This window comes from Dipodomys merriami, unplaced genomic scaffold (genome assembly GCF_024711535.1).
Source record: "Dipodomys merriami isolate MVZ:Mamm:240054 unplaced genomic scaffold, mDipMer1.0.p SCAF_11, whole genome shotgun sequence".
Lineage (NCBI taxonomy): Eukaryota > Metazoa > Chordata > Mammalia > Rodentia > Heteromyidae > Dipodomys > Dipodomys merriami.
In genome coordinates, this window is record NW_027202382.1 from 16,870,569 (window position 1) to 16,895,543 (window position 24,975).

General features: G+C 48.0%; 1 protein-coding gene across 1 annotated transcript in view; it reads right to left on the reverse strand.

Annotated features, from left to right (window-relative positions):
• Positions 1–24,477, reverse strand: part of LOC138819024 (SH2 domain-containing adapter protein B-like) — a 136,904-nt gene extending 112,427 nt beyond the window's left edge. Inside the window, 2 exon segments of the mRNA XM_070010160.1 lie at positions 23,124–24,063; positions 24,065–24,477. Coding sequence (XP_069866261.1) covers positions 23,124–24,063; positions 24,065–24,141 — 1,017 coding nt within the window. The 5' untranslated portion in view covers positions 24,142–24,477.
• Positions 24,478–24,975: the final 498 nt, after the last annotated feature.

The following is a 24,975-nucleotide window of genomic DNA, read 5'->3' on the forward strand; positions in this document are numbered from 1 at the left end:
TTCTACATTGGAGAAATGGAAATCACAGTGAGAAATGTGGTTTTGTTATAAAGTTGCACAACTTTATTTCATGTGTTTCATTAATTGGGGACAATAGTTACCTGATATTTGGGCCTCAGCCTGGTAGTAAAAAACCCTCAGTCCCTTGTGGGCTCTGACTCTCTCTTGCAAAACCAACCACATCCCACAGGAACCTGTAGTCTAAAGATGGCGAAGTCTGAAAAGATAGGTCCTACGCGCAAGAATACACAGCTCATTACAAATACAGACACACCGAAGCAGAGAGGAGATGCAACTTGCTCAATTTGCAAACCAGACACATTGAACTAGAAAGGGGATGTGACATGGTCATGGAAGCTCAAGGTTCAACTCAAGAGTAGCTACAGTTTTGGGCTAGCAATGGGAAGAGAGAATAAAAAAATGAGTATATATTCTCAAGGGCCTGGTCCCTGGTATCTAGATTAACATCAAAATGTTAATTAAAACAAATTTGGCAGGCCCCTGCCTTCTGAGTTTTACCTCATATGAAAAATAATTCCGTAATCCTAGTACCTAGGATTCAAAAGCAGATTGGAAGTGCAAAGTCAGCTGAGTCACATAGCAAGTTCTAGGTCAACCAAGGCTGTGTATTTCAATCCCAACACCCCTCAGAAAATGGAGGTTACCTTTCTTACAGTTTCTATGGTTTACAATGAGGAGATACATGGGACATATCCAAGCACAAGTCAATGTTTCTCTCTCTCTCTCTCTGCTGTCTGTCTCTGTCTCTCTCTCAGTTGCCACTCTCAACAGGCTCTAGTTGTCAACATAGGACAGACAGGAACTGAGACGTAAGTCCTTCCTCCAAAGGGGCAAGGGGCAATTCCCACCCCTTTCCAGGTCAGGAATAATGCCAGTCCATCCCTCTACTCTGGCCTTTCTCCTCCCATGGCCTAATGCACCCAAGAGAGTTAAGCTTTGCCTTCCTGTGCCTGACAGTGCAGTTCCCATACAGGTCCCTGCCCAAATGAAGGCTGTGGACACAGATGCAGACAGATGATGTACCCAATGAGCACCAAGGGCCAGCGCTGGCACGGATGAGCAAGCCTGGTGAGCTTATATAACAAAGGGCTTGTCACCACTTCCTGCGATCCTCATCACCAGCATTCCAACACAATGAGACACTCTTAGCCCTGACTTTGAAGTTCAACAACTCATTCAGATAGCCCCAGCAAAAACTTCAGCTGGTAGCCGGCCAGCCTATACTTCCTCACTTCCATATTCCCCTTCTCGGGCACTTGAGATATCACTATTTTAAAAGAATTTATATTTGTAATTAAATACTTGTGTTTGTTTATAACAGCAAAAGAGTCGAACCTTCTAGTGATAATCACATGTTGGTGTACTTCGATCTTTTCTGCAAGAATAGGTAGTGATGGGAATACAAATATTCCTATTTTTGTTCTTTCTTTTAAAATATATCTTGCTCTAAAGAAGTCTTGTGTTGTGGGCCTTTCCTCTAGATAGTCACGAAGTGGTGTTACTCAGCTCAGCTTTTGTTGGGTCTGTCTCTTTTTACTATATGCATGTGCCACCCAGCCATTTCCCATGGTGGGACACCTAGGTAATTTCCAATGTTTTGTTTTCCCACGTGCTAGGTGGCCTGTAACTAAATCACTGTAACTGCCTTCATCCTAAGCAGGGGAGAAGGGTTGGGGCCTAGAACTGTAAGTTTTAAGCTTTTCCTCCTTGTTTCTTTTTGGTCACTTTCTGACCTGAAACCCAATCAACATCTTTAGGACAACTTGTATGGATAAAGTCCTTTTCCTTAGCTGACCTCTAGATAGGGATAAATATTCTTTAGATGGGAAGCAGGAGAGAGGTCAAGTGACTTGTCTAAGGGCAACCTAAATACAGCTCCTTCAGGGTTTCACACTGCTTTCCTCATAGGCCCCTAGGCAGACATTTGAACAGGTATTGTGATCAAGAACAGACAATTTGCAACACACACAGCTCACAATACAATCCCTAAACCATAGTCTAGGGGTCCGCCTGTCAATACTGGTCAATGTTTTGAACATCCAACTCCAGACTTCTGCTGAGAAATGCTAGAACTCCTTCAAGACTCAAGTGGTCTTTAAGGAGTAGGAAATGTCATGCCTCAATTACAGGAATAGACTGAAGACATCCTAACTCACTGGCTCTGATTTTAGAATCCAAGGTTACCTTCCATTTCACATTCAAATAAACCTTTGAAATTCAAATATACAGCTCTTTTAAGAAGCCAAGGCTCTCCCTACCAGGGAGATTCCTCTTTTTGAATTTTTTAAAGAAAAATCTGGGGAACACACAAGAACATCTGAAATTACTGCTCTCTTTCAGAAGACTTATGAATTCCTCGTGAATATTAAGATGGCCATCAAAAATGACTCTAAAGGAGAAAAAGTGTACAACCAAAATTCACCTTCAAGACACAGTACAAATGGAACTACAACCAGCCAGTAAACTTGAAGTTAGAGTCTAATACTCCAAAGTCTTTGCTGGTTTGTAGAGGAACAGGTAAAACCAGAAGGAACTATCAAAGCAGAGACATCATCAAAAGCAAAGGGGATATTTTCTGTGGTAACCATTCCCCAAAAGATCAGAAAGGTGGCCCCAAAAGGTATTTCTAAATGAGAGGAAGAGGGAAGAGACAGAGAACTGAACAATACCAAAAAAAAAGTAGAGGGGCAGGAAGAAGAGAAGGAAAGAGGGATGGAGGGAATAGTGAATGTGTCCTCACCCTCATCCACAGACTACACATTCTGACCACCAAACTGCTTTGTCAGCAGCCCTCTGTGAGCTGTCACCATCAGCAATTTCTGCTTTCACTGAAGAAGGCTTCTGTGGCTAGTAACCTTTAGGGACACCTCCAAACAAAGCGTTTGCCTGGATGAAGGTTGGATTCCCTGCTTTCTCAAAGTCAGGCCTCCTTTTACCTTCAAGACCACACAGCATCAGAACCTCAGGGTGAGTAGGAGAAACGTAGGTAAGACCCAGATGCACACCAGGGTTTGGTGTCTGCACTATGATAGTCCTCAGGCCCACAAGTTCTGGGAGTCTAGCCTGTCACAATGTTCTCAGATAGCCTGTGGGTGACTAGGAAGTGATGACACAAGCTCTGACCATCTTGTCACTTCACAGTCACACCACAGATGGTGTTTAGGGAGATTGCATGGAAGCCCAGCAAGAGGGGGATGCCTGACAGGAGCCTTATCCTAGATCTTTCCAAAGCCTTCCTTCTGGGCTCACAAAGCCAGCTCTGCTGGCTGGTGGTGACTCAGGTGCTAGAACAGTAACCCTCAGGGACCCCCAGGGGACATTCTGACTGAGCCCAGCAGATATCTTCATGGAGGCTAGTATTGCTTTCCCTTCTCTGGTAATCCAAGGAACCCTGAGCACTTAGTGTTCACAAGAGTTTGTTCCAAGGACATTATCAAAGGTCATATGCTACCAATGGCTAAGAGACCCAATGGTCTCTGTTCCCTTTTGTGTTTCCTTTTCTAGATCACGTGCATCAATAGCGAGACTTCAACAGGGCCTCTTTCTAGCAGTCGTTTCTTGATCCAACATTTGGGAACGACTTTAACTGGTCAATGCCATCCTCAGATAGGAGCTGAGACTTCAGGTTAAGGCTAGTGATCCCAGAGCACACACTGCTGCTCTATTTCCTGAGCCCCATGCAGACAGCTTGATTGGTGGTTCTGTTCTCTTTTGCTCCTGTATCTTTATAAAGACAAATAGTCGTTGCACAGTCTCCTCTACTGGGCCCTACCAGCAGTACTTCAAGGCCATGCTCCTTAGGACTGAATAAAGACAAAGGCACTAGTGGACAGCAGAACTTATAAATTCCCACAGAATCTCACAAGTGAGGTATCTCAGCTATTGACAACAGCAAGCCAGAAAAATCTATGTCTTGACAAGCACCTGGTCGATTTCCCTCCATTGACCAGTGTTGACTGAGAGCTGTCTGAGCAGTCAGATGCATATTTCACAACTTAAGGATGAAGACTGGGGCCCTTGTTGCCCTCATCTACAACATTTGATGTCCTCTTAATCAGGCTCTCTCTCCAGCCTTCCAAAGCAGCTGTATACACAAAAGTTTTCTTAATGCACAGGTCCGACCCTGTCACTCCTTTGCTCTGCCACTTTTCACCACTCACAAACTCTGTAGACCTGGCCATGAAGTTGCCACAACTGGCCTTATCTCCTATTCTAGCAACCTCCTTTGTCACCAGGGATGACCACTCAATGGACCTTGTCCTGGTCCTCCTCAAAACCACCAATCTAAATATAGAAATCCATGGTGGCCCAGATCCTTCACAGAGGCTTCCTCTGTAAAGCATCTTCTGATGTTCCTTTGCAGCATTACCTTTACAAAGCTGTCCTCTGTCATCATTCTCTACATCAGTATGGAACAGAGTTCAAGGGCAGCAAGACTGATTGGGCTTGACTTGCAGCTCCAGGTACACCTGTTACTGTGTTACCTGTATGTCTGCTTCTTTGTCTGTGAAATGGGGTTCTTACTAGTACTTGCCTGCTAAGTAACTATTGTGGGCATACAGCTATGAAACACAGCAGCCCCTGCAGGAAGAGATTTTCCTTCTGCTCTCCTGTGGCAGGTAATCTGTCAACCACAAACTGACCTGATAAGGATAAGGATGGGGTCAATTTATTTATTTGTTTGTTTGTTTGTCATGGGGCTTGAACTCTGGGCCTGGGTACTGTCCCTGAGCTTCTTTTGCTCAAAGCTAGTGTTCTACCACTTGGAGCCACAGAGCTACTTCTGGTTTCCTGGTGGTTAATTGGAGATAAGAGTCTCACAGACTTTCTTGCCTGGGCTGTCTTTGAACTGCAATCCACAGATCTCAGCCCCCTGAGTAGCTAGGATTGCAGGTGTGAGCCACCGGCGCCCCTGCAAGGATGAGGTCAAATTTTGAAGGTAACATCACAGGCCTAAAAGGTCTCTCTTGCTTTATTGTATCTATGGGAATGTACTGGAAGCCCAGGACAAGTGTGGCCAAAATAATATAAATAATATAAAACACAAAGCTCTTCCCATATTATTGTAAGAGTATGTAAGAATATGGTGTGAAGCAGAATGAGGGTTCAAGAGACACCATGCTCACAATATCCAGATGGCAGAGGGAGCATTTCAGGTCTGGAGAAGTCACTTGCCCCAAGTTTATAAAGCCTCCAAAGTACCAGGGCTACGATGTGAGGTCAGGACTTCTGACCCTAAAGCCAGAGCAAATATCCTGCTGTCAAATGGAATACCATCATGGTCCTGCAGTGTTGGGATCAACAGCATTGGGCAACTGTAGTGCAGTCTTGCTGGCTAACCCCAAAGATAGGGGGACAGGGAAGGCCCAAACTCTGATAATCTGCCCCAGGACTTATTGGGGGACAAAGTCCAGCTCCCTTCTCTCTGCTAAGACTTCCCTTGTCTGCCTGTGAATATGACCCTCATCCAAGCACCTATCTTGGGGCTCCTTGAGCTCCTAGCTACTGAATCACTCATTCAGAACCTGCTCTGATTGGTCACTTGTATTTTACAGAAAGCTTTTGGATTTGGGCTGCATCAGGGCCCTCCACTCCTGTGATACTTGGCCATTGGACAATGGCCATAACTAGTGGCTGGGAACCTGGCCTTGTGAAGCAGTATTACAGCCTGCAGTTCCTTCCTCTTAGGAGGAAACCATCACACACCTGAGGGCTGTTATGGTGAAATCAGACTGGTTCTACTTGACGAAGACAGGAATAGACTACAGAGAAAAAAGAGCTGAGCCAACAGAGCTCCCTTAAATATTAGGTACTCAGCCAGGCACCAGTGGCTCATGCCAGTAATCCTAACTACTCAGGAGGCTGAGATCTGAGTAAGGAAATTCAAAGCCAGCCTGGGCAGTAAAGTTAGTGAGACTCTTATCTTTAATCAACCACCAAAAAGTGGTGGCTCAAGTGTTAAGAGTGCTAGCCTTGAGCAAAAAAGCTCAGGGATAGTGCCAAAGCCAAGTTCAAGCCTCAGCACCCAAAATAAAAAAACAAATGAAGAATAAGCCCATGCTAAACTAGAGAGAACATGACAGAACATTCTCAACTCCAACTGAGCAAAGGCAAGTAGCCTGGAAGCTGGGCGATAGGTATACTTGTCAATGAAATTTTCAAGCATGGATAGAAGATGATCAGACCTAGAACTCTGAAGGTCTACAAGAGATTTCAGCTTAGGGTTCAGGTCGTAACTATCTGGGAAACCCATTCAAAATACTGGCACACAGGATCCATCATCAGAAACTAGTCTGAATACTCAGGGGTGGGAGCCTAGCAAATCACAATTTTTTAAAAAAAGCCTCTAGGTAACTCTAATATGCTTTTGGGGCTGGCCTAGGATTTAATGCCATGGTGTGACACAGTGTACTGAACTAGGCAGACACTCTCTGCCTCTAAGAACCACCAAATGCTTATTAGTGCGCAAATATCTGTACTTTTTCTGGATTTATCTCTCATGAACACTTCTGGGCTTAATCTGTTCCTCCAGCACCAATCCATCAATGTCACAACTCAACAGCAAACACTGCAAGATGAATGCTGGTCTGAGCCAGGAAAGGAAAACCAGTTAGACCCAGCCAGGGTCTTTTAATGAATAAAGATAGAACACAAGGCACCTGTGTGGAGAGGGAAACTACTACAGGATGAAGAAAGGACTCTAAATTATTATTAAATTAGATTTGGCAGGTGTTAACAAAAAAACCACAAGTGCCCCATATCATGTAGTTCCCAAATGTCATACCTCCCAGTCTTACCCACCCTTTATGTCTGAACATTCCAAACCACAGGCTACTGCCTATATCCACCCCAAGCAATGCTTCTCTACTCTGGGGTCTTTTACCTGCTGCCTCTCTGAGCTGGCACTGGACTTTCTGTCTTGCATTAGAAATACTCACAGACCTCTCCAATACCCCTCAGGCTCAATCAAATCTCATTATCCAGAAGAATTCCGCCCAAGGCTGCAACATAGATGGCATCTAAAAAACATGCTATGTGGATGACTGCTACTTCTCTTTCTCCACAGTCACTGTACAAAAACTGCAACCGATTGTCTTAGTTAAAGCTACACAGGCATGGCAGACCACAGTGAATAATCACCCCAGATACTTTAGCCTCATGTCCTAAAGGGAAGCTGACTCCACCAGAAGGTTGTTGAAGCTTTCTTGGTCATACTCCTCCCACTGCATCAGGTTGGGTGTGCAAAGATGAAGTGCTAAAGGTTGGTAACGCCTCTCATGTGTCAGGAGTTATATTTGTATGTGTAATACGTGAATGGGTATTTGCAGATAAACACGATCATTTTACACAGACAAGATGTTGATATCGTTATCATAACCACCAATGAGACCTAAACACATTCAAGGTGAGACAGTCAAAATATTTAAGTCTAAAAAGGCACTTGAAGAAACAGGCAGATTAAAACTAAAGTGGGGCACTAGTGGCTCATGCCAGTAATACTAGCTATTCAAGAGGATGAGATCTGAGAATCACAATTGAAAGCCAGTCTGGGCAGAAAAGTTTGTGAGACTCTTATCTCTAATTAACCATCAAAAAATAAAAGCCGAAGTGCAGCTGTTGCTTAAGTGGTAGAGCACTAGCCTTGAGCAAAAAAGCTCAGGACAGCTCAAGCCCCAGAATGGGCATAAAATAAACTTCAATGTGAAAAGAAAAAAAAAAAAGCAAACTAGGTTTAGGGAGTGTTTCAAGTGATACAGAACTTGTCTGGCCCTGGATTCAATCTCCAGGAAAAAACACACACACACACACACACACACACACACACACACACACACACACACACACACACACACACACACACACACACACACACACACACACACACACACACACACACACACACACACACACACACACAGTGGGAAAGGGCTGCCATCCTTAACACACAAAGTCTTTGTAGAACAATAAAAGGATAAAACTACAGTACAAAAGGATGGATAGAAGACACAAGTGAACAATTTTAAAAAAGCAATACAAATGGTCAGGGAACATATGCACTAGTAATTCAAGAAATCCCAAATAGTACAACAAACATAAACCAGTGTTGCCTTTCTAGAATACAATTTGAAAGCATGTATCAAAATGTTTATATCTTACCCAACAACTCTCCTTTCTCAGTATTCATCCCCAGAAATAATCACAGATCTATGCAAAGAATTAAGTTACCAAGCTGTTTATAACAGTACTGCTAAATTAGTGAAAACTAAGGAGAATGGAAATAGCACAAAAAACATAATGTAGTCATTAAGTTGCTGTTGCTGAGTTTTTAAGATAATGTAGACCTCAAAAAAAAAAAAAGATAATGTAGACCTCATTCCATGTTGTTGAGTGAAAAGAAAGAAAAAACAATACAACTTAATTTTTGTGAGGGAAAAATAGTTATAGCCATAAAGAGAAAAAGGAAGATAGAATAAAGCACTATTTACAATAGTTTCTTTGAGTGATTCAGTTAGGATTGGATTCTATTTTAGTTTTATCTACATTTCAATACCAAACTTAATCTTGTTATAAAAAGAGGAGAGGGAAATTACCACTGAGACCGAAATATATGTCCAAATCGAAGTCTGCTACCTGCTGCCAACTGCTCAGAACATAATCAACTCACAAAGGCTCAAAGGAGGGCAGGCAGGACTATATGATTCTGCAAATGCCATGTAGTCCCCAAACCCCATGCTGCAGCTTTGGGATGCAAGGGAGGGACAGTAGGGTTGTCTAGCTTTCTGAGACCACATGTCCAACAAAATAGTGACATTTCACTGTCAAGAATTTTGTGGTCATTTTCATTTTTAGATTTTGCCACATCTTGGAGAAATCCAGAAAGCCCCATCCCTCCTAGCTGTTTCCCTCCTCCATGTAACCTATGTCCACTGGTGGTAGCTCCAGTCCCATCCCTGGAGCCTTAGCCACACATTTTTCACTCTTAGGAAGCTTAGCCATGCAAACAACTTCTTGAATGTGGAGTACTGTTAACTTCAAACCAATGACAGGGAGGCCCTCTACTCCCAATTTCTGATCTCTACCTGCTATAATCATACCTCAGCATGAGAGCCCAGGTTCTGGCCACAGCTAAAAGTGGACAGTGGTGCTTTCTGTCATCTCTGTCAAAGGGGAAGGAGATTCCTTTTATCGGGATGCCCCAGTGACCTCTCATCTAGCTCCCATGTAACCTACACTTCCTAGTGGTTTTGCATCTCCTCTTGAGCCCCATCCATGTCTCCTCTGGATGTCCAGGAACCCTGCAGCCCTGGAGTTAGAGTGCATGAGTCCTGGTTGGGAGCCTTAGGCCTAAACCTTTCAGTCACCAAGGTCTCTTTCCTTGGGCATACAGCCTCTCTCCCACTTGTCTTCCTTACTCTGATCTCCACTAGACAGGAGCAATCTTCTCCAAACCTTAACAGGTCATGTTATCACTCTACTCAAAACTCTCCGCTGGTTTCTTTTTTTTTTTTTTTTTTTGTCCGGTCATGGGGCCTGAACTCTGGGCCTGGGCATTGTCCCTCAGCTCTTCAGCTCAAAGCTAGCGCTCTACCACTTGAGCCACAGTGCCACTTCCGGCTTTTTGCTTATGTGGTGCTGAGGAATCGAACCCAGGGCCTCAGGGATGCAAGGCAAGCACTCTACCACTGAGCCACCTTCCCAGCCCTCCGCTTGTTTCTTATCATACTCATAGAGTTTAAGTAAAAGAATTCTATGTCTGGACATCGCTGTCTGACACCATTATCCTACCCAGTCTTGCTGACCATCCCACTATGTCTTCAACAGCTCTGATAAGCTCCAGTCTCTTCCCTTTACCTGCAACAACCGTCCCACCCACCAACTCATTCTCTTACACATATATTCTCTTTCTCTCTTGCTCTCATTTGGGGGGTGGAGACAGTGGGATTTCACTATGTAATGGAAGCTAGCCTCAAACTAACAATCCTCCTGAGTGCTGGAATCAAAGATGTGCACCCCTACCCACATCAGTATTCTTGTACTGGAGAACCATGTAGCCCACACCAGCACAACTTTCAGCAAATCTCCTCTCAGCACCTGTATAAAAGGGTATCTTGTTGGGCAGCAGTGGCTCACACCTGTAATTCTAGCTACTTGGGAGAATGAGATCTGAGGATCACAGTTCAAAGCCAGCCTGGGCAGAAACATCCCTGTGAAACTCTTACCTCCAATTAACCACTCAAAAACTGGAAGTGGTGTTATGGTTCAAGTGGTAGAGCACTAGCCTTGAGTACAAAGAGGCTCAGGGACAATGCCCAGGCCATTAGTTCAATTCCTTACAACCACCACCACCAACAACAAAAAGAGTACCTCATCCAAACTCAGCCCACCTTAGCCCCTTTTCTTTTCTGCTTTTCTTTTTTTGGGGGGTCCGGTCATGGGGCCTGAACTCTAGGCCTGGGCGCTGTCCCTCAGCTCTTCAGCTCAAGGCTAGCGCTCTACCACTTGAGCCACAGTGCCACTTCCGGCTTTTTTTTTTTCTTTTTGCTTATGTGGTGCTGAGGAATCGAACCCAGGGCCTCAGGCATGCAAGGCAAGCGCTCTACCACTGAGCCACCTTCCCAGCCCTCTGCTTTTCTTTTCTCCCTAATTGCCATGCCTGACATACTGAGTCTGTGTGACTCTTCATAGGAAGACAGACCAAAGGAGAGAGCTTTTTGGGTTTTTAAAATTGTTAGGGCTTGAACTCAGGGCCTTTGAGTTCTCATTTGACTTTTTCACTCAAGGCTGGCACTCTACTTGAGTCAAACCTCTACTTCTAGCTTCTACCTGGTTGACTGAAGATAAGAATCTTACTAATTTTCCTGATAGGCTGGCTTTGAACCTCAATCCTCAGATTTCAGCCTCCTGAGTACCTAGGATTATAGGCATGAGCCATAAGCACCCAGTTCTGCCTTACTCTTTATAGTCTCCTGCCCCATGTTGGCATCATAGGAGTGACCATAACTACATTTATATAAGTATTCTACAGCTAAATGAACATATTTACCTTCATAATTTAATTTTTGGAGCTGCTCCAAGAAAGGTGTCTACACACACACACACACACACACACACACACACAGAGGTTCAGAGATGTGGAGGAGGCACACACACACACACACACACACACAGAAGTTCAGAGATGTGGACACACACACACACACACACACACACATACACACAGAAGTTCAGAGATGTGGAGGAGGCCCTGCCTTTGGCAGGCAGGTTCTGAAGAGCTAGCAGCATCTCAGTTCTTAGCCTTGCATTCTGAGTCCAGTGCCCTTTGTGCCAGGGTAGTGTGGAAGTGACTTGTCCAGCACTCTAACCCCCAGAAAGGGTGACAGCCTGATTGATTTCCATTTCTTCCCATGTTTTGAATCTGAAACACTTTGCTAAGACTATTAAGGCGTACGGACAGAGGACCTTGCTTCCACAATGGAATTTTCCTCCACTTCCTGTTTGGTATTTTCCAGTAATATTTCTATTAATGTTTCACTTTCAGAAGCACTGATTTCCTGAGAGTTGGAGCATTCTTAATTGCTGAGCCAGGAAGAACTGAATTTTCCTCTCATCATTCAGTTCCTTTCCATTTTCTCCAGGGGAGCTCTCTGGATTTCCCATTATGCTGTAAAGGAAGGAGCTTGGAGCTGGGTCTAGGGCAGGGAAAGGGGGATTAGTCAGGTCCCTGGGGAATGAATGATTCAGTCTGTGTTGTCCAGCAGCACTTATAGTAACGGTCAAAAAGGGGTTTCCAAGGCTTGTGGTTTGACAGGTGTAGGGCGTGTGTGTGTGGTGTGTGTGTGTGTGAGTGTGTGTGTGTGTGTGTGTGTGTGTGTGTGTGTGAGATTTGGTTGGACCAGATTGACAGGTGTAGGGTGTGTGTGTGTGTGTGTGTTTGTGTGTGTGTGTGTGTAGGATTTGGTTGGACCAGATTTCCAGTCTGGGCCCAGAATCAGCTGGGCAATGAGAGCCCACCCAAGGTCTTCCACTCTTTCACCGATTCAGTGGTGTAATTGCTGAGAACCTGCTACATGCTGGGTTCTGTTCTATGTAGGTGCTGGGAATAGAGCAGTAAAGAAAACAAAGGCAGCCGGATATTGGTGGCTCACATCTATAATCCTAGCTACTCAGGAGGCTGAGTTCTGAGAATTGAGATTCAAAGCTAGCTTGGGCAGGATACTCCGTAAGACTCTTATCTCCAATAAACCACTCAGAAAACTGGAAGTGGCGTTGTGGCTCTAGTGGTAGAATGCTCGCCTTGCACTGAAGAGCTGAGGGACAGCGCCCAGGCCCAGAGTTCAAGTCCCACAACCAACCAAAAAAAAAAAAAAAAGGAAAAAAAAGAAAAAGAAAACAAAGGCTCACCAGATGCTGGTGACTCAAACCTGTAATCCTAACTACTCAGGAGGCTGAGATCTCAGGATTCTGGTTTGAAGGCAGCCTGGGTAGAAAAGTCTGTGAGACTTACCTCCAACTAATCAGCAAATAGCAGGAAGTGGTTCAAGTGCTGGATTACCAGTCTCCAGTGAAAAGCAAGCGAGAACACCAAGTCATGAGTTCAAGTGTCAGTACTGGCAACAATAACAACAAAAGGCAAACTACAAATAAGGAAGAGAAAATTTAGGCATGAGATTTGTGCAATCTGAGATAGTATGACATAATGATCAAAAGACTCTGGATTTGGCTTCAAATCTCACACTAGCTAAGTGACTTCAGACAGTTAACATTTCTGTGCCTCAGTTTTCTCCTACATAAAAACAGAAATAGCAGCACCTGCCTCAAGGGACAGCAGCGTGAGTAAAAGAGAGAGCTACAAGGCACAGAATACCACCTGGTACAGAAAATGTGCAAAGGATCACCTGATAGTGCTGTGGGACGCTCCCTTAGTTCAAATGCCTTTTCCTCTGAGAAGTCTTTCTTGCTTCCCTCAGTTGGAATAAACAAACTTCTTCCTCACTCTGCTTCTCCTTTGGCTCTACGGAATCCAGGCCCTGCCCAGAACTCTGTGCCCAGATAGCACTCAGCTCCATCCATACCACTTATTTACAAATTCTACAATAGATATCTGTGTTCCAACCTTGATTCTTATGTCCCCAAGCAGGGAGTAAACTCCTTATGGTCAAGCTCTAGCCTGACCATCTCAGTATCTACACAGCTTCTAATAGTGGCCTGCATACAGCAAACCATCAATCACCACAGGACAAACAGAAGTTATAAAGTCAGAAAGAATTGTAATCTCTGTCTCTGTCTGTCCTAAGGAACTGTAAACCCCCCCCCAATATCTCCAGCCCCAGATCAGAGGGGTGCAATGCCACCAGCCAGTAAGCACCTAGCTCTCTACTGTAAAGCCTCAAGTCTTTTTCCACTGCAGACCTGCCACTACCCCTCCAACATGATGTAAATTTGACCTATGCCACTATCCTTCCAACACAAGTTGAACCACCAGGGGACAGGCTTTGCTGTACAACTAGTAGAAACCACACCTGCTTCAGATTTGCCTTTTAAAGTCAATTTTCTGGCTCAGAAATGCTTTGGGCCAAGAAAAGGATAGGGTAAAATCTGGTGTGTGTGTGTGTGTGTGTGTGTGTGTGTGTGTGTGTGTGTGTGTGTGTGTGTGTGTGTGTGTGTGTGTGTGTGTGTGTGTGTGTGTGTGTGTGTGTGTGTGTGTGTGTGTGTGTGTGTGTGTGTGTGTGTGTGTGTGTGTGCTAGATTAGAGAGGATGGTCACCTGATCTCCTTTAGGGAAACTGAAGTTCCTCATTGATAAGGGTTAAGGCACCACCAGTTCGTGTGTGTGTCTCTGTGTGTGTCTGGGTATCTGTGTGTGTGTCTGTGTGTCTGTGTGTGTCTGTGTGTTTAACAATACATGCAGCCAGGGTGATCGCTGGAGGGAGGGAACACCTGGTGTTAGAATGAAAAGACATGACAGTTACAAGACACATGTCTTGTGCAGCTGTCCTTTGGGATGTGCCCACTCTGTGAACAGGATTTCTCTATAAAATAACTCAAGTGCTGCATTAACATCTCCTTTATGGAAGAACACCACAGCAGAAGAGAAAGAAGAAAAAAAAGCTCTGGGCCTCTTCAAGGAGCACTGAAGCTGGGGTGGTAGGAGGAGATGAAGCAGAGGAATACAATAAGGGGAAATGAACTAGTGGGAGAAAAGAGGCTCTAGGACATGTATCTCAGTAACTACCAGAGCCTTGACTTCTACTTAGAGCATTGGAAATGTTGGAGCAAATCAATAAAAAGCAAACAGTCTGTGGATTCAGGTCTGATCCTTGTTCCATCACCTGGTAGCTATGCGATGCTAGGTGTATTATTAATTTCTGTAAACCTTATTCCTTCCTTCCTTCCTTCCTTCCTTCCTTCCTTCCTTCCTTCCTTCCTTCCTTCCTTCCTTCCTTCCCTCCCTTCCTCCCTCCCTCCCTCTCTCTCTCTCTTTCTTTCTTTGTCAGTCCTGGGGCTTGAACTCAGGGCCTGGGTGCTATCCCTGAGCCTCTTTGTGCTCAAGGCTAGCACACTACCACTTGAGCCACAGTGCCACTTCTGGCTTTTTTGAGTAGTATATTGAAGATAATAGTCTCATGGGAACTTTTCTGGCCCAGTTGGCTTTGAACTGCAATCCTTAGATCTATCTGAGCCTCCTGAGTAGCTAGGATTACAGGTGTGAGCCATCGGTGCCGAGCAAACCTTAGTTTTTCTTATCCATAAGATGGATGCAAAAAAGTTCATCACCACAGCAGATGAACAGAACCGAAAGCCCTAGGAAATAGCTTACCTGACCCCGCACTTTTTTTTTTTTTTTTTTTTTTTTGGTCGGTTGTGGAGCCTGAATTCTGGGCCTGGGCGCTGTCCCTCAGCTCTTCAGCTCAAGGCAAGTGCTCTACCACTTGAGCCACAGCACCACTTCCGGCTTTTTCTGCTTATGTGGTGCTGAGGAATTTAAACCAGGGCCTCATGCATGCAAGGCAAGCACTCTACCACTGAGCCACCTTCCCAGCCCCCTGACCCCACACTTTGCAGCAGCATTCTATAGCTCCTCCTTTTCCCCTAAAGCCCAGCCTTACATTGTAACTAGCTCTGTCAACCACCAAAGCAGAAGAGACACTTAAAACTTCAATAAACCTTAATGGGAGCCAGTGCTGGGAGCTCACACCTATAATCCTAGTAATTTAACAGGCTGAGATCTGATGATCATACTTCCAAGCCAGCCAGGCAGACAAATCCTCAGGACTCCTACTTATAATCAACCAGCAAAAAAGCTAGTACTGGAGGCATGGCTCAAGTGGTAGAATGCCAATTATGATCGGGGAGGGAAGCCAAGTGAGAGAATCAAGACTTAAGTTTAAGCCCCAGTTCCAGAACAGAAAAAGGAAAAAAACAACAACAACCCCCAAAAGGCAAAAAAACCTTAGACTTCTGCCCTTTCTTAGAGCCAACCTTGCCATCATACCACCACATGGAACAGAGAAGCCCAAGGCAATCGTAACCAGTCAACAAGAAAGCCCAGCCAAGATCAGAAGGTGTGAGCAAGCTCCACTGAGACCAGAAAAGCTCCTCAGATGTGCAGACTTGGACTCTAAGAACAAAAACTTGTCATTTAAAGCCTGAGTTTAAAACTATAGCTCACAAGCCAGATGCCTGTTTGTGATCCTAAGGTTTTATTGAAACACAGCTACCCCTACTAATATATTGTCTATGGCTATTTTCACACAATGGCAGAACTGATTAATTATGACAGAAATCATTCAGCTAGCAAGTATCCAAAGATTTGTAATCTGACCCTTAAGAAAAAGCAACTAAGCCGGGCACTGGTGGCTCATGCCTGTAATCCTAGCTACTCAGGAGGCTGAGATCTGAGGATCTCGGTTCAAAGCCAGCCGGGGCAGGAAAGTCCGTGAAACTCTTATCTCCAATAAACCACTGGAAAACAGGAAGTGGCGCCATAGCTCAAGTAGTAGAGTGCTAGCCTTCAGCTGAAGAGCTGAGGGACAGCGCCCAGACTGAGTTCAAGCCCCATGACCAACAAAACAGAAAAAGACAAAAAGAAAAAGCAGCTGTACCCTGGTTTAAAATCAGAAGACAGGGCTGGGAAGGTGGCTCAGTGGTAGAGCGCTTGCCTTGCATGCATGAGGTCCTGGGTTTGATTCCTCAGCACCACATAAGCAGAAAATATAAAAAAAAAAAAAAAAGCCGGAAGTGGCACTGTAGCTCAAGTGGTAGAGTGCTAGCCTTGAGCTGAAGAGCTGAGAGACAGCGCCCAGGCCCAGAGTTCAGGCCCCACGACCGGATCCAAAAAAATCAGAAGACAGGTGGCTCAGTGGTAGAGTGCTTGCCTTGCATGCATGAGTTCGATTCCTCAGCACCACATAAGCAGAAAATATAAAAAAAAAAAAAAAAGCCGGAAGTGGCGCTGTAGCTCAAGTGGTAGAGTGCTAGCTTTGAGCTGAAGAGCTGAGAGACAGCACCCAGGCCCAGAGTTCAGGCCCCACGACCGGATCCAAAACAAATCAGAAGACAGGTGGCTCAGTGGTAGAGTGCTTGCCTTGCATGCATGAGTTCGATTCCTCAGCACCACATAAGCAAAAAAGCTGGAAGTGGCGCTGTGGCTCAAGTGGTAGAGCACTAGCCTTGAACTGAAGAGCTAAGGGACAGCACCCAGGCCCAGAGTTCAAGCCCCACAACTGACAAAAAAAAAAAAAATCAGAATACAACCAAGTGACCAAGGAAGCAGTTAGAAGAAGAACCTGGAAGGGCTGGGAAGGTGGCTCAGTTGGTAGAGTGCTTGCCTGCATGCATAACACCCTGATTCCTTAGCACCACATAAACAGAAAAAAACCAGAAGTGGTGCTGTGGCTCAAGTGCTAGAGCGCTAGCCTTGAGCTGAAGAGCTGAGGGACAATGCCCAGACCCAGAGTTCAGGCCCCATGATGGACAAAAAGAAGGGGGAGGGGAGGAAGGGGGGAGGAGGAAGAAGAGGAGGAGAAGGAGGAGGAGGAGGAGCAGGAGGAGCAGGAGGAGGAGGTGGTGGTGGCGGCAGCTGGAGAACTGCGTGTAATCCTGAGATCTGGAGGAGCATGGTTCAAGATCAACCCAGGCAGAAAAAAAGTTCACTAAATTTCATCTCCACAATAATCAGCAGAATTCTAGGTTAGAGTGTAACTCTAGCCTTACAAGCATGAGGCCCAGAGTTTAAACCCCAGTATAGGAGGGAAAAAGTATTTTGGACTTGTAAACTTAACATATCTCTTACACTACTTTCAAGAAATGAGAATTTAGAGGGAAAGGGTCTGTAGCCAGACTGCAGTTATCAAATTTGGGTTTAACCTTTTCCAATACCAACATTTTCAGAACTGGAGAATGTGCCTATTAATCAAAGGCACATTTGACCCTTGTTCCTATTGAGCTCAGCTTCAATGATTTTATGTGAAAAGGAACAAATGACATGTCAGCAAGGTCCACAGACACGTACTTCCCTTTGTGAGCTCCAATCTCCCTCTGCAGTTTCCCCCTGCACCTACCCTGTTGGGACCCACCATGCTTCTCAAGCTGCTAGGTCCCTCTGCACCAGAGCTTCCCCATTCCCATGCCAAAGGATTCCCACTCATCCTTCCAGTCAACTCAGATGTCATCCTCTGGCAGCCCTCTTTCTCTTGCCAGCAGCACGCAGGCCTACCCAGTCCTTGCCACACACTTCTGGCTTTCCTGGATATACTCTTCACCAAATAGACCCTGAGAAGCTAAACCAGTAGCTTCCTGAAAGCTGTGGAGCAGTTTCCAGGGCCCTCTTGAATATCAAAATCCAATGATTAAAGCCATTATATAAAATGGCAAAGTATTTGCATATAATTTATGCACCTTCTATATACTTTACATTCTCTCTATATTGTCTACAATACCTGATACAATGTAAATGCTATGTGTACATAGCTGTTTAGAGAAAGCTAAAAAAAAAAGTCTATACAATTCAGTGATTTTTTAAAAAATTTATTATTTTGCCAGTCCTGGGGCTTGAATTCAGGGCTTGGGCGCTGTCCCTGAGCCTCTCTGTGCTCAAGGCTAGCACTCTACCACTTGAGCCACAGCATCACCTCTGAGAAGTTTACTGGAGATAAGAGTCTCACAGACTTTCCTGCCTGAGCTGGCTTTAAACTGTGGTCCTCAGATCTCAGCCTCCTGAGTAGCTGGGATTACAGGCGTGAGCCACTGGTGCCCAGCCAGTTCAGTAATTTTTTAAAAAAATATTTGTGACTTGCAGATGTAGAACCTGAGGCTAGACAGCCCATCATATCCAACTGCAATCTGAAAAAAAGCCTTGGAAAGTTGGCCACACTTACCTCTCTCTGAATTCCTTCTAGGCAACTCAAATACTGTTTGGTACGTGGTATTTTTTTTTTTGTCAGACATAATATTATTTCTTTCATAACTATGGAAAAAGTGTTATTTAACTCAACTCTGTGGATGCTGACAAAATATCAAGAGTTGGTACACATTAGCATGTATTTAAGCTCAGGAAAATTGATATCATGATTCATCCTTGACTTGGTGAAAACATTTATTTACTTATAACAAAAGAAACAAGACTTCAGCAGAAAACATGACTGGATAAGATGTGTCTGCATGGGCTGGGAAGGTGGCTCAGTGGTAGAGCGCTTGCCTTGTATGCATGAGGCCCTGAGCTCAATTCCTCAGCACCACATAAGCAAAAAGAAAAAAGCCAGAAGTGGCGTTGTGGCTCAACGCCAAGTGGCGCTAGCCTTGAGCTGAAGAGCTGAAGGACAGTGCCCAGGCCCCAGAGTTCAGGCCCCACAACCAGACCCCCCCTCTCCCCCCCAAAAAAAGAAATGTGTCTGCTTGCACCAAAGCAGACTCACCAAGTAACTGGACTTTTTCTTTCTTTCTTTTTTTTTTTTTTTTGTCGGTTGTGGGGCTTGAACTCTGGGCCTGAGTGCTGTCCCTCAGCTCTTCAACTCAACCACTTGAGCCATGGCACCACTTCCAGTTTTCTAGTGGTTTATTGGAGATAAAAGTCTCATGGACTTTCCTGTCTGGACTGGCTTTGAATCGCAATCTCAGATCTCAGCCTCCTGAGTAGCTAGGATTATAGGAGTAAGCCACCAGCGCCTGACTTTCTCATCTTTTTTTTTTTTTTTCCAAAGCACAACTTGAAAGAATACTATTTCTATCTATTACAATTTTATTTTCTTTCCCAAACGCTCAAGTCCTGAGCATCTCTCATCTGAGCTATATTATAATTGTCTCAACTCCAGTGGCTGTAATAGGTCTATAATAATAGGCTGGGACTCCTCAGCCCATGGCTTTAAGCACACATATCCTCCCTTTCCTGGCCCACAGTATGCAAGGACAATCCTGTATAACGAAACACTCGGAGGGCAAACTCAGGCTCCCACAAGTCTCATTCCCCTTTCAATCCCCAATTGAGGATCACTAGATAAAAGCTCTGGTTTCCAAAAACACATCCTGTTTTAAGATTTACATATGTCCATGCACATGTACACACACATCACCTGCAATCACCCCCTGACCTCACTGAAATTCTACTCCTCTCCATAGATTAAGTCACCTACCTCCTAGAAGAAGACCTCTTAAAAATTCCCAAGACAAAAACAGGGAGAAACAAATGGCAAAAATATGTACCCACATCCTACAGAGGCTCACACTGGTACCAAGATAGCTCTGAGCATAAAACAAATGCTGGCTAAAAATTGGCTATGACTATGTTAGGGAAGAAACTAGCTCTGTCAACAGTTTCTCTTACATGTAATTCTAAAAAGGAAAATGCCTGAAATTGGATGCTGGCAGTGGGGGCAGTAATGATGCGGCCAAGGTTTTGTGCCCCAGAACTCATCTAGGAGAAGAAGTGATGCATTAAGTGTGTGATAGAGGGAAGCAGAGGCATAGAGGGAGACAGGAGGGAAACTCTAAAGGTAAACTGTGGTGGGGGCTGTCACTGAAAGGAGAATGATAACTCTCAGTTCAGGCCACGGTTAAAACACAACATAGGGCTTGACATCCTGGGGACATTTACCAGACCTGAGTCTCACCCAGTTCCCTAAAGACTGAAAGGAACCTGGGCCAGCCTAACACTAAGTGGGTGTCAGTAGTGAATTGTCCTGAAGTCATTTGGGTGGGAGTGGGGTAGAAAAATGGTTAGGGAGTAGGAATTCAGGGCTGGGTCACCTTGATCCCTAGGAAAGCCTGGCTAGAAATAATGTTAAAAACCAGACTGCCTTCTGATTGCCTGAAGGGGCTGGGAGGCTGGGGAAGCACTGGATATAGCTTCACACAGAAAGCAGAAACATGGTACCTATAATCTCTGTCTGAGTCCCAAAGCAATGTTGAGGGGAGAGAAGCCCTGAGTACATCAGTGTCTCTCCAGGTAGTGTCTCAGGAGCAAAGGTCATTAGGGAATTTGTCAGAGGCAAAGTTTCAGGCCCCCCACCTGGCTTATTGACAGCACACATTGCAAGGATGGGTCCTTGCATCTGTTTTACCAGCCCTCCAGTATGCTGAAGAGTAAGAACCACCACTGTGAACTAGTCTTGTAGCCCCTCCCTGCTGCCTCCTTTCCAACAGAACATCTGGTAACTACAATCCCTGTCTCCCAGGACTGACAACTCCTGAAAGATCAAAGAGTTCTGAGTTACAACCTAAGGGGAGGGGAAAAGAAGCCCAGAGAGATCAGACCAAGTATCAGATCACACAGCTAAATCGTTCACCAGCCCCCACTGCGCTTAGCTTGCCGTGCTGACCCTTATAAGGGTCCTACCCAAGTCTAACCTCTCAATTCTAGCCACAGAGGACCTCTCACATGTGGTTCCTTAAACCACTAGGCTCTTCTCTAGCCACCTCTGATCACCACCCCTCCCACTCCACAGACCCTTCCTCAGAGGTACCCTCTCTGACCCCTCTTTAAAACTAGGCCCCATCATAGCACTTTGGCAGGATGGCCTCACTGCAGACATCAACCCCACAAGGGTTCCCACTCCAACACCTGGCAGGGGAAAGCATGGAGAAGACCCACAGAAATATCTGGTGTCAAAATGAAGTCAAAGCTGGGAAGGTGGTTCAGTGGTAGAGTGTTTGCCTTGCATGCATAAAGCCCTGGGTTCGATTCCTCAGCACCACATAAGCAGAAAAAGCCGGAAGTGGTGCTGTGGCTCAAGTGGTAGAGCGCTAGCCACAGCACCCAGGCCCAGTGTTCAGACCCCATGGGGGGAGGGGGAGAGGAGTGAATAAAGCCAAGTCTTAAAGACACTTGACATTCCAGCTACAAACACATTATTCCTGAGTATGTGAAACTGTCTTCACTATAATTGGGGGGAAAATGTAAAGTTTGGAAAGCTACAGAAGACTTCCCTGTGCAGGCAGAACCAACACTGCCAAGAAAGAAAGGAGATGCAACCCTGGCAGGTGGTCATGAGTAGTGAGGGACATGCACAGGGATGCAGGGACTGTGTTGGTATTGACCTGGAAGCTTTCCTGAGAACTTTTCTCATGCCTTTCAGGCTCAGAAACCCAAGACTCCCCCACTGTATGCACCAAGCCAAGCTTAGGCCACACAGAAGGCTGCAAGGGACCTTTATCAGGGCTGCTCTCACCTATCAACCACAAGCCATACAAAGCACAGTGGTATCCACTGGGAGTGTCTCCCTGCTGACCTTCCTGGTGCTAGGGTGGTCACCTGGCTTTCAGCTCACTGTCATCTAGGTGTGGCATCCTGCTTGGTAAGCCCAGAGTCCAAACATCGGAAGTGTGTCACCAGACTTCTCCAGAGAGGTAAGATCCTTTAGACTGCTCACAACATCCTCGGGGCAGACCAAGCAGGAAGGGGGATACTTCAGGATATCAGGGAAAGGGGACCAATCAGAAAAATTAAAGACCATTTCCTTATCCCTACCTCCAGGAAAACAAAGCAGATAGATCCCTTTCCAAGCAACAGCTGGCAGGTAGGAGCCTGTCTCCCTCCTGTCAGGACCTCCAGCCCTAAGAGAAACTCAAACTCTTTATCAGTCTGGACAAAAGTTTACCTTGGAAGAAGAATGTGAGACAGAACAAGACAGCAGGAGCCTGACAGCCATACAACCCTGCTTCTAAGGAGTGAGCTCTCCCACTGGGCCTCAGATTTAATCAAAACACTGCCTTCCACCAGAAGTAGAAAGAACTAGTATTATTTTATGGGGGAAGGGAGGGCAGCTTGAGAGTGTGAAAGGGAGGAAGGGGCTGAGTCTGATCGTAATTAACTCGTCTACTTCAAAGGGGGAAGGAAGGGGGGAACCAAGATGGCCTAAGACGTTAGAAAGGAGAATGTCACAGAGCCACCGGGGCTGGGGCAGTGTAGTGGAGAGGCCGCTCAAGAAGAAAGTGTAGCAGGAGCACCGGTTCTTCCAGCCGGCCAGATAGCCAAACACCCCTAGGACGCAGGGCGGGAACAATTGACAGATGAGCGTGGAGCGCTCTGGTAGAAGGCGCACAACGACCCCAACAGCCCGCGAGGGGGTTTCTGGTGCCACTCCTTTACAAAAGGCCGCCTCGCTTCGGAAACCAGGCTCTCGGAGGGTGGGGCGTTTAGGATTTACATGTACCCGTACCCGCTCCGAGGCAGCCGGCCGGGAGTGGTGAGTTAGCTCCCGGGAGAGTCCCTTCCCAGAGTTGGACCTCAGTTCCCATGGAGGCGGAGGGAGGGCAAGAGTAAATGCTCTTTTAAGCCTACGACAGCCCAAGCTCTCGAAAGACTTCACTGGGGGAGCCGGAAGGGCTGGCTGGATGTCTCTTCCTGGGGCAAGGCTAGGCGGGGTGCTCTCGCTCGGGGCTGTGGGCTCAACAAGGGGGCGTTTGGAGAAGCAGCGGCGGCGGCAGCAGCAGCAGCAGCAGAGACTGTGTCAAACCATCAAGGGGGCCGAGCAGGATCTGGACACGGGGCGGGAGTCCTAACCTTGGGTCCTAGGCCGAAGTTGACACAAGGTTGGGGACCTCGGTTCCCCGGTTCGCCCAGTGCCTCTGGAACCTCGGTCGAGCAGGATTCATCAAGGAGCACCTTACCTTTTCCTTCTTGCCGGCCCCGCTGTCCTCCGCGGCCGAGGCGGCGCACTTGTTGAGCAGTTTTTTGCCTCCACAGGCTGTTGGGCTCCAGGTGAGGCCGCCGGAGCAGGCGCCCCCCGTGGGGTCCCCAGCTCCGCCCGCCGCGGCGCTTTCCACTTTGATGAGTCGGTGCTTGGGCGAGATGTAGCGCACCTCCGCCGGCGTGGCGGGTCGCCGCTCGCTGCTGCTGCGGTAAAGGTGCGGGGACCCCGAGGATGAGGACGAGGAGGCCGCTGCGCCAGCGCCCGAGGAGGCGCAGCAACAGCCCGCGGCGCCCGACGTGGACGAGGCCGAGAAAGCGCGCTGGCCCCCGCCGGGCTCCCCGCCGCCGCCGCCGCCGCCGCCGCAGTAGTCCAGGCGGCACATGGCGCGCAGTTTGCGCAGCGACGAGCCAGGCCCGTTGTAGGGGTCCTCGAAGTCGCGCTCCTTCTGCGCGCGGTAGGCGCGGATGAGGTCACTCGTGCTGCCGCTGTCGTCGGGCAGAGAGCCCGAGGAGGCCGAGAAGCAGGAGGCCGAGGCCGGCCCGCAGGATGCCGAGGACCCCGAGGCGGCCTGCGGCACGGCCTGGGGGGGCTGTGAGGGCCGCTCGCTCCGGCGCCGCTGCTCGCGGTAATCGGGTCTCGGCGGCTGCGGAGGGCTCTTGGTCTTGCTGTTGCCCAAGCTGAAGTACTTGTTCAGCCACTTGGCCATGGCGAGAGGCCACCTAGGGCCGCGGCGCGGGAGCCCGGTCCGCCGCCGCCGCGGCCATTCGGAGGGCAACGCTGCCTCCCAGGTCCCACGGCGCCCCGGCCCCGGCGGGGGGCGTCCGGGGCGCCCGCGGCCGACGCCAAGTTCAAGTCCTCGCCGCCACCGCCACCGCCGCCGCCGCCGATGCCTCCTGCCGGCCGCTCTCGGGCTCCCGACGCTGCAGCACCACCCTCCGCCTCCGCCGCGCGCCGCCCGGGCTTCCGATCTCCAGCCCCTCGCGGGCGCGTCGCATAAGATCCCGGCCCGCGAAGAGCAAAAAGGCCCGAGCGTCCCCCGCCGCGGACCCTCTCACCGCGAGCCCCGCGGCGAGCGCGCTCCTGTCCCGTCGGACCGCAGCCTTCGCTTCGGCGGGGGGGGGGATCCGCGGCTGCTGCGGGAACTTGGCGTCCTCGGTGCCCCTCTTCCTTCGCGAGAGCGTTGGGAGCAAACCCGTCCTCGCCACCGACGAGGAAGCGGGCAAGGGAACGAGGGGACGAACGAACCGAGCGAGCGAGCGAGGGAGGCAGCCGGCGCCCACCCGTGCCCGTCCTGGCGGCGCCCGCCGCTGCCGCCGCCTCCCCTGCCGCCGCGTGTGTGACACTCGGGCCGCCAGAGCCCGCCCCGCGCCGAGGCCACGCCCCCCGAGGCAGAGCGCTCCGCCCCCTCCCGCCCCCGCAGTCCTGGCCCCGCCCAGACCAGTGCGCCGGGCGGCCGGACCGCGGCCTGAGCCCCGCCCTCCTCGCGCCGGGCCCGGGGCGGGTGCGCCGCCTCCCCTACAGCACGCGCCACCTCCCGCGGCCGCCTCGGCGCCAGCCCCCGGGTCGTGCCCCGGGGCGCCTGGGTCCTGCGGCGCTGCCGACGTGGCCGACTCCGCCTCGATCTCAGCCCGCAGGCAGGAGGTTGCCCGGTTGAGCCGAGGAGGCACGGAGGCCAAACCGGTTCGCAGTGGCCCCCGAGACCCGCGCGCTGTGCACGCAGAGGTGCCCACCGTCGGCGTGGGCGGTGGGGTGGATTTTAGCGGCAGACCGCTTTCGTTCACTGCGTGGCCTGCGTGGGGCGGGGGGGGGGGGGACTCGGAGAAGCGTGT